At 52.5% G+C, this 9981-nt stretch overlaps 1 protein-coding gene across 1 annotated transcript; it reads right to left on the bottom strand.

Annotated features, from left to right (window-relative positions):
- Positions 1–1402: 1402 nt before the first annotated feature.
- On the bottom strand, positions 1403–9088 carry CDKN1A (cyclin dependent kinase inhibitor 1A). The gene is made up of 3 exons (XM_019667490.1): positions 9000–9088; positions 4255–4710; positions 1403–2962 (listed from the first exon to the last, which is right to left on the bottom strand). Exons 2-3 carry the CDS (start codon positions 4697–4699, stop codon positions 2913–2915), a joined length of 495 nt encoding a protein of 164 aa, XP_019523035.1. The 5' UTR covers positions 4700–4710; positions 9000–9088; the 3' UTR covers positions 1403–2912.
- Between the last annotated feature and the right edge of the window lie 893 nt (positions 9089–9981).

Genomic DNA, 9981 nt, shown 5'->3' with positions numbered 1-9981 from the left:
TGCTGTTCCCGTAGCAACCAAATGATGCATGGTGATTGATGGTTACCCACGTGGTAGCCCTAATTGCAGCCAATATATCACATACGGTTTTTTTACTAGAATAGTCTCCACAGTCTCTCACTATAAGAAGCTGATACTACGGCCAACGCATTCTTTTGAAGCCACATCAGGAAAGGGACCTGTTACAGTAGTTAAGTTTTAAGTGGACAGTGAACTGGGGCACGCTGGGACATTCTTCCTATAAAAAAAGACAAGTTACTACACATATACTGTGGACATTCTACCACTAAAAGGGGCATAGCACCGGGTGGGCCTGTTTGGATTTGGGAGGCGATGTACTAATGCTCGAGCACATTTATTGGATGACTTGGGAAGCTGCCATATTTGAGTGGAGTCCAAGAGTGAAAGAGGGCTCTGCAATGGGTTGATGCTATGGGACAAGCACTTGGGAAGTACGACCCAGGATATCCCATGGTGCTAGAAACATGCATGGGAAATAAGGAAACGGTGTGAAGTCTCTGGAAAGCCCCAGTGGGAGAGCTTCATCTCGGACCTGTAGGTTTCTGGGGCAAAGCCGTGCCCTGTACAGCAGAGAATAGTTCAACATTTGAGAAGTAGCTCTTGACCAAATTGCAGACTCCAGAGCAAATAAATGATTATTGTTTTAAGCCACTAAGTCTTGGGGTGGTTAATTATAAACAGATAATCTGAACATGCCTGTAACAGTGCTTTGTTCTTTATAAATGTTGTCTAGTACTCCACTATATAAATATACATAATTGACGTATCTACTTGTCTGTTATGGACAAGGTTGTTTCCAGTTTAAGAATCATGCTGCTATGAACGTGTCTTTTGGTGGAAATCTGGACTCATGTCTCTTGAGAACAAATGTAGGACTAGGAATTGCTGGGTCGTGAGGTATGAATGAGGGGAGACATCGTTAGACGATAATGCCAGTTTTTCACAGTAGTTGAAATATTTTCTACTTCCACCAGCAAGGTATAAAAGAGTCCCAGTTGCTGCATATTCTTGTCACACTTTGCAGTGTCAGTCTTTTTCATGTTAGTCATTCTGGTAGTTGTATAGTGGTATCTCACTGTGGTTTTCATTTGCATTCCCCTGATGAGTAATGATGTCAAACTACAATATGTTCTTTACTAAAAAAGACCACAAGACAAACTAAAACATTGACAGTGGCAATCTGCAGAGGTGTGATGATTTCTTGTTTTTATTTTGTTGTGTCTACCTTTTTTTTTTGCCCCATGGTCCTTCTGTTTGCTAAGCTTTCTGTATTTTAAATTGAACTGCTTAATTTTTTAAATTATAAAAACAATAAAAAAAAACCTCCACCTACTTGTTCTTAAAAACGACAAGGTTAAAAAAAAAAAAAAAGACAAGATAGTCACAAGTCACCAAGAAATATTTATTGAGCACCTGCTGTATACCCAGCACTGTGGGAGGGGCTGTAAGGACACAGAGCAGTATAGGACGTGGTCCCTGCCCTTGAGAGGTGTACAGTCTAAGTGAAGACAAGAGAACCAGGACACATGAGGAGCCAGGAGGAAACAGCCCAAGCCAGGATGTTACAAGAGCTGGCAGGTGGTTGGGGTCAGACCCACTAAGTGCTTCAGTGCCACTAGGGGCTCAGTGTTGAGTGCCAGTAAAGACAACTCACAGCTCCCAGGCCTGTATGAGCCCATTGGCGTGCCTGGTCCACAGCCTCTACTCCCGCCATCTTAAAACACCTGACTCCTTGTTCAGCTGCTATTCAAAGTGCAACGAAATGGGGGAGGGGTGGGGTCGATGGGGAAGGTCCTTGGATGAGTTCCAGGGGCTGGTGTCACACTCTCCCTCCTAGACAAAGCCATTTCCCCCCTACCCACACACTCCTAATGCAGAGATCCCTACTTAGGGAGGCCTGCCCGACCACTCAGGGCCCCTACCCCGAGAGCTGAGAGGAGGGGGCGGTCGCTGCTCAAGCTGCCTGAGGTAGAACTAGGGAACCCTACTTCTAGTGTGCCCCTTCCCCTTCCAGTCCACTGAGTTGGGGGGACGGGCACCCCAGAGCTGCCACTCAGGGCTGAGAAGGGACTACAGAGAAAGGACATGGGGTGGGGGGGGAGGACCAGAGGGGAACTTGAGCGCCCAGCTATGAAAGAGGGGCAACTGAGGCTCCTAGAAACAACCCAGGGACGCCAACAGGGTGGAGGCCAAACACTATGGCTGGCTCCCCTGTGGGCAGCAGAGGGGCATGAGGGGAGGCTGGGTGATTTGCTACGGGACCCTACCTTCCCCATACCTTCACAGGGCAGAGTGGAGTATCGAGGGCCAGGAAGGTGCCAGTCCCCAGCCCTGCTCCAGGCTGTGCCTACTTCAAGGTCACCCTGCCCAACCTTAGAGGAGGCGAGGGGACTCCAAAGTTTGGATGAAATCCCCACTCTGTTGGGCCCCCTTCAAAGTGCTATTTCTTTACTTCTCAAATTATAGGGAATTAAGGTCTGAGAATGTAGGAAAGTGGCAGAATTTCATACTGTCTCTGAGACAGTGAACAGAGGGAGCCAGGCCCCTCCAGAAAGCACCATCTAGCAGGTGAGGGTCTTGCCAGCCCCACCTCAACTCCGGGAGAGAGGGACAGCGAGCATAGGATGAGGAGATTTTAAATAATAGCTTGAATAAAAATACCTGGCAGTCTAATACGCCTATCATTTTGCTGTCTGTTTTCTTTAAATATTTCTAATGCCAGGGGATGGAGGTAAGCAGGTTATGTACATGAGGGGGAGTTTAAATTAAAACACACATAATAATTAAGACACACAAACTGAAGGACTAAGGCAAAAGACGGAGAAGGGGCCTGCAGCAGGCGGAAGGGACGGGCTGTTTCCAACAGCGTGGGGCTTCCAGTGGGCAGCAGGTTAGGGCCTCCTCTTGGAGAAGACCAGCCGGCGTTTGGAGTGATAGAAATCTGAGGAGAGAGAACAGAAGTCAGCCAGGCCAAGAGGAAGAGGACACAACAGAGCTACCCAACCAAGGCAAACTGCAGAGGGGCCAGGGACCCTCTCTAGGGCCAAAGAGACACATTGCCAAGTACAGGGAAGAGCTCTGGCAACTTCCACTCCATCTCCCAGGGTGTTTACAGAGCCTCCCATCACCCTTCACAGATGTGACTGATAATGCAAGACCTACATCTCTGGACCTGCTCTAAGCCAAGCTGCCAGACACAGTAGCCACTGGTCCTATGTGGCTATTTAAACTAGTGAAAATCAAATAACAGGAAAAATTCACTTCCTCAGTCACATTAGCCACTGGATATTTGCATCACTGTCGAGTTCTACCTAACAGCACTGCTCTAAGGATACCATTAGATGGCCTATGAAAAGGGTTCTGCACAATGCCTGGACCATATAAACATTAGCTATTATTATTATTATCCTTATTGTTAGTTCTGACCCAGCTGCAAATTTGCTGTGGGATTTTTGGCTGCTTCTCTCTGAGCCTCCGTTTCCTCACCTGTAAAATGAGGATAACGCTGGTATGGTGCTCTAAGGATGAAATGAAATGCTCTCTATAAAGGTTCTGGTCTGGGGCCTGGCCTATTAAGTGCTTAAATGTCAGCATCACTCATTCATTATTAATGAAGCACCTACTATGTGCCCAACACTCTTCTAGGTGCTAGGGATTCCACAATGAACAAGAGAGGTACAGATCCCTTTCTGTGGAGATAGTATCCTAGCGGGGGAGATAGACAATATCAAGATAAGGAAGTGGCTGTTGATAGTGAAAAGTACCAAAGCAAACAAAATAGGCAGGGCAGAGGGATGGAAAGTATGTGTGTGTGATGGGGGAAGGGAGTTAAGTTTGGATAGGGCAGCCAGAAAATTATTATCATTAGCTTTCTCTCAATTGCAAATTCACTGTGCGACCTTAGGAAAATCACTCTACCGCTCTGAACTTGATTTCCTTGCCTATACAAGGGTGGCAAGAATGTCATATGGTATAAAATTACTATAAGGACTAAATGAAACCCACCTTAGAAATTTAGTGAAGGGCCTGGCACTTAATAAATGTTCCCAATAAATGTTAGCTAGTTGGTCTTGGCTGCAAAGTTGCTGTGTGACCTCAGGCAAGTCACTGCCCCTCTCTGGGCGTGTTTTTCCCTCATAATCAGCAAGATAGACCAGACAGGTCAGCACTTGCACCATGAATTCTGAGTCTTGGTCCCTTGTAGTGTCACTGTCATTCCCTATTTTTCCTTACCTGTCATGCTGGTCTGCCGCCGTTTTCGGCCCTGAGAGGTGCTAGGCCCACCTGGAGACTCCTCAGGCCGTTCAGGGGAGCGAGGTACCAGGGCGCATGACAGTGACAGGTCCACGTGGTCCTCCTGAGCTGTCCCCTGCAGCAGAGCAGGCGAGCTGCTGGGCCGCTTGCCTCCTCCCAGGTCGTCCCGGGACCCCCGGGACCCTGAGCTCAGGTAGAGCTTGGGCAGACCCAGGCCCCACACACGCTCCCAGGCAAAGTCGCCCTTCAGAGGTGTCTCAGTGACAAAGTCGAAGTTCCATCGCTCGCAGGCCTCCTGGACACAGCTGGCCATTAATGCATCGCAGTCTCGGCTCAGCTGCTCACTGTCCACTGGGCCGAAGAGGCGGCGGCAGGCCTTGCTGCCACGGGGGATCGGATGGGCGTCCCGGGACGGCTCCGACATGGTGCCTGCAGCTGAGAGACAGTGAGGCCCCGGTTACTGGGGAAAATAGACCCTCCCGTACCAGGCTGTGCTTTGCTCAGGTGAGCTCTTCCTATTAGAACAGGGGGTGAGAGGGTGTCTCTGGCTCCTTCCGGCTGATTTTCTACCACCTCCTTCCCACAGGCCTCCCCAACCTCCCACCAACAGAGACGGGTAGGGGCAGAGCTCAGTCAGCCTGGCACCCCAGGGTGACCGGGAGAGCAGGCAGCTGAAGGGCAAGCTTATGTCAACAAAGGCCAGTTTATTGCAATAGCAGGGCTCAGGGGCCTGTTTACCACCAGGTGTTATCAGCTAAAATCAATTTACTTTCCGCCCTGAGATGTCCATCATGGGTGTGAATGCCCCAAATACCTGTGAATTGCAGGTCCAAAAGTTCCCCAGCCTCAGCCCTGGCCAGGAGGTCAGTTCCCAAATAAATGGACAAGCTGACAGCTCCTCCAGTCTCCTGAGTCCCCTTATCCAGGTGCCCATATGGGGTAACCCCGCTCCAACACTTAAAAATACCCTGGATGTTGGGGTAAAAAAAACCCACCTAGGATCTAGGCCTACCTTTGCTGCTTACTATCTAAATTTTAAAAAGTCACTTAATGTCTCTGGGCCTCAGTTTCTGGAATCCAGGCTCTGCTGGTTGACCTTGGACAAGTGGCTTAACTTCTCTGGGCTCTACTGTCCTCATCTGTAAAACGGAGGCAATAATAATGAATGTCTCAGAGGACAGATACGAGGATTAACGGAGTTAATGTAGGTAACATGCTTAGAGCAGCACCTAGTATGTAGACGTGCTTGGAAAACGGAAGTATTATTATTTCTCTCTGCCTTCAGTTCTGGCTGAGCCTCCCCGCAGGCCACCACCTCCTTCAGACAGCAGCTAACAGGTGCTGTAGGCTGAGGGCCTTTCCCAAGGATGTCATCAGGCAGGCGGCCTGGGGCTGAGGAAGAGCTGGGCAGGGCAGAGTGATGATTTCTCCCAGGCTGAGCCACATCCTGCCAGGCCTATCGGGTGATCTGAAGTCTAGACAGTCTTGAAGCCCCTGCCCCATGTTGCTTGCCTGCATCCAAGGAACCCGTTTTGCAGGCAAAGAAAATTAAAGGTGGCGGGTCTACCTGGTTCCTCTCCTCCCACCTCGGAGGAAAGCCAAGTGGTGAGTCTGCCCATGAGGGAGTACTGGCACCCACCTGCTCTGCTCTGGCCTGACTCCAGAGCTGAGCGGCTGCATGACCTTGGCAGGGACTGGGTTTTCCTGGGGACAAGTCCTGGTTTGCAGGCTCTGAGGATGAAAGCTCTGCTGAGGGACCTCCTGGGGCAGGAAGCCCTGGACCCATGCCACACCTACTGCTCCCCACTCCACTTCTCACAGTGCTTGCAGCCCACATCTCAGCTGACAGGGGAGGGAGGCACTAAATGACTTCAAACCAAGTTTAAAGGGCAGGAGTTCCAAGAGATCCATACTTGCCCCCAAACCACACAGATAAAAAGGTCAAGGGTCACTGCCTCATAGAGGGGTTACACAGAGCAGAGCCCTCAAATAACCTTTGCCCACACTTTTCAGGGCAAAGATTGGGATTAATTTATATATTTTTATGTGCCAAGGGCTGCTCTAAGAAGAAGTTTATAAATACCAATTTTCCTAAAAAGTGGGTGTATTAGCTCTTTTGTACAGAAGAGGTATCCAAGGCTCAGACAAGTTAAGTAACTTTCCAAAGGTCACACAGCTCACAAGTAGCACATCTAGGATTTGAACCCAGGCCTAGGATTTGGCTCTGGGCTGTGCTCTGGTGTTGAACCTAACTTCTCTAATTCTGAGGTTTCTTAAACAGAGAGGCCCATCACAATCACTTGCAGAGCTTTTTCAAATGTAGATTGATAGGCCCCTCCCTCCCCAGGACAACTTAATTCAAACTGAAGGGGATTTAAGCAAGTTGAGATGCTAGTCAAGAGAGGATACACAGGATGCTGAAATGGACAGTCTGGGTCCCAGGGCCTTGTTGGCACAAGGAGAAGCTCACCTAGGACTTGAGCAGGAAGCTGGATATTGCTTGTCTTCTAGGAGCTGGAGATGGGACCAGAATGCAGGCAGGGACCCTCTCTCCTTCTACCACCTCTTCCCTTATGACTCTCATAACCTGCCCATTATCATAACTCTCAGCTCAGAGGAAATTCACAAACACAAACCCTTGTTTTACAAACAAGTAACTGAAAATAGCTTTCTTCGTTGGCCTTCGTGCTTTAGACTTCAACCAATTTTAATTCCCAAGTAAACAGTAAGCACTCAGTAAACAGTGTTGAACAAATGAGGTACTCTTTTGGGGAGTAGGGGTGGGGGGCGGCGGGAACAACTTGGGACCAGCCCAGGAGTAGCAGCGGGAAGGAAGGCGGGTGAATCTGCATTCCGCGGGAAGGCGTGTTTGCTATTCGCTCCGGAGTCGGGAGGGGGAGCTGGTGTCCAGGAAATCACACGCGGATGGGCGGTGCGTGGGCAGAGGCTTGGACAGAGGCAGGGAGTTGTGATGAGTCAGTTTCCTGCAAATTGCTCCCCGCCCGCCAAAACTTCTCTTCCACTCTGGCTGCGCGTCACCCTCAGCCGGGGAGGGGGGAGCGGGAGGGGCACCGGGGGCCGCAAACACGTCACGCTGACCCAGCCAGGCCGTCCGAAACCCCCGCCACTGTTGGGAAATCGCGCGTCCTCCCGCCGTCTCTGTCACACACGCGCACACACACACACACGCGCGCGCGCGCACACACACACACACACACGCACACACATGCACGCACGCATGCACAGAAGGGCAGTGATCTATCTGGTCCCTCCACCTTATCTCCACGCCCAAAGAACAGATGAGTCAGATCTTTGGAAAATAAAAATAGACGGGAGCAAAGAAAACAAAAGCTATCGAAAGTCCTCCCCGAAACGCGACGTGGAGGGAGAAAAAGAGGGAGGGACGCCCTAAAGTGCCTGGGCGTCCTAAAGTGCCAAACCCAGTTCCAAGATTTTTTTCTGCAAGAGGACGGCACAAGTGTGCCCCAAGGGCCCGGGACAGGGCGGACGCACTGTGGCCCCAGCTGGGCGGCGACACCCGAAGGGCGACTCGCCCTCCTGCTCCGCTCAGCCTGTCGCCCTCGGAAAGGGAATTCTGGACTAGGTCTGGGGCGCCCCAGGACCCTGGACGCAGATGACAGAGGCCGTGAGCAGCGTTGCGCCCCCGAAGCCTCACCCCTCCAAGTTGCGACCCCACCCCGCCTACCACCCTGGCGTGGTCCTCACGCCCAGTCGCTCCGCAGTCCAGGGCTCCGCTCCCGCCCCACAGTCCGGCGGCCCAGCCCTAGGGCTGGCTGGGCCAGGGTCTCCCGGCTGCGGTGGTGGAGAGGTGGGTGGGAGTCCTGCGCTTCCTGACCTGACTTGACAGGCTGGCGTGAGCCCACCCAGCGCGGGGCCGCGGCTCCAGGTTCCGGAGGACGCGTCGCGGGGCGGGGACCGGACACCCGGCCCTGGACCTCCCAGTGTCCCGGCTTCCTTGGGAACACTTTGTGCCAGCCAAATAGGTCACTGTGTTGGTGGGGTGGGACAGAGACCGCGGAAAGGCAGAGAAGGGGACTTCTGGGGTGCCACTGCCCCCAGCCCGGGCGGGGTTCTGACCTCACCCGGCCCATACCCCAGGGTCTCCTTGTCACTGTGAGTCACCTCGTTGGCCCTAAGGGACGTGTTTAGACTTGTTCCCAAGAGCTGGGGACACAGCCCGCGCTGACCTCAGAGCCCAGGCGATTGGCGGACACGACCGCGTCGGGGACCCAGACCTCGGGGGTCTGGGCGGGGGCGGTACGGATTGGATCCGAGAGCCGCCGGGGAGCGGATCCCAGATGAACCTGCTGGGCTCGGTGTTCCCGCCCCTGCCCGACACCTCGGCGTTCAGGGGCTTCAATCCCAAGCCGGGAGCAGTACGCGCCCGGTCCACGCCTTCCCTCATCCCAGCCGAGTTTTAACGGGAGAGGAGCGCGGCAGCGGATACCTCGTACTCTTAGACCTCTCCTCGCCCGGAGTCTCGGACAAGCGCACTTCCAGACACACCCATGGGAGCAAAACCGAGACCCACGCACGTCATTCACCTGTGGACACAGCGCGCGCGCACACACCCTCGCGGACACACGCATCCCCGCGGTCAAACACTTACGGGCATGCATGAACACAAATGCGGACACGCTCAGCTCAGCTCCCAACTGCCCGCCCGGGGTCTGCCCTTGCTGATCACGGCTCCCTCCCCTCACCTCAGAAAGTCTGTCTTGGGGAATCCGCGCGGGGCTCCAGAACTCCAAGCCACCGACTCCAGCAGTTGCTCAAACCTCTGCTAGCTAGTGCAGCCCGCCGCAGTCCTTAAATAAGGCCTGTATTCAGAGGCGGGGCGTAGCCGGCAGCTCCGCCTTGTGAAAACTGGGCGGGACCGGCTCCTCCTCCAAGCTCGGCAGCGCGCTATCCTCCCAGCTCAAATGCCAAGCTTGCGTGGTGCAGAGGGACGCTTCCCTTCTCCCTGCATCCCGCGCCCGGGTTTGTGCGCTTGACCATTTTTCCCAAGAACTGAACCACAAATGTAGGCTTTTTTTAGTTGGGGAGTGAGTTGGCAAAACCCAGGAGACAGTGGCACTGTTAGAATGAGCCCCCTTTCAGGCCCTGGAAAGATCACAAGGGGTGACATTAATAGTAAATAAAAATCCATAAATAATCAAAATGATGTGCCTAACTTTGCAATTCCCAGAGAAGCCCCCCCATACCACCACTATTCCCACAGATGCCTCACTAGACCACCTCTCCCCAAGCACCTGGGGCATCTAGACATCCCAACAAACCTCATCGAGAGGCCTGAATCGGATTCAATTCCCTTTATTTCACAGATGAGGAAACTGAGGCTCGCAAAACTAAACGGATGCAAAGTTGTTGCTTGGCAATGCCTCAGGGAAGGAAGGAATTGGGCATACTTCTCAGAAAGGGCCAACCTGGACTCTAGGGGAAACGGGGGAAATCGGGCATTGAACAAATCTCCTGGCACCCTCCTCCTCACGCTCCATTTCACCTCTCTCCCCTCAACAGAAGGAACCTCTGTGATTGCAGCAGTGATAGCTAAGAAGGGGGGAAGGAGTTGGAATGAGTTCTCTCCTGGATGTTCCCCACACAGCCCACATACACTGCTGGGGAAACTGAGGCTCAGAGTTCAGTGACACCTGACTCAGATCACACAGCAAATAAACGGCCATG

This window comes from Hipposideros armiger, unplaced genomic scaffold (genome assembly GCF_001890085.2).
Source record: "Hipposideros armiger isolate ML-2016 unplaced genomic scaffold, ASM189008v1 scaffold_497, whole genome shotgun sequence".
In the NCBI taxonomy this organism is placed as follows: Eukaryota; Metazoa; Chordata; class Mammalia; order Chiroptera; family Hipposideridae; genus Hipposideros; species Hipposideros armiger.
The sequence above is the reverse complement of the archived record's forward strand: the minus strand, read 5'-3'. Positions and strand labels throughout refer to the sequence as shown.

Bases quoted from the DNA above. Each gene is read 5' to 3' on its own strand.
- CDKN1A (XM_019667490.1), bottom strand. From the start codon at position 4,699: ATGTCGGAGCCGTCCCGGGACGCCCATCCGATCCCCCGTGGCAGCAAG. The intron at 2,963-4,254 runs GTAAGGAAAAAT...CTCTCTCCTCAG, and splicing joins GCGGCAGACCAGCATGACAG to ATTTCTATCACTCCAAACGC.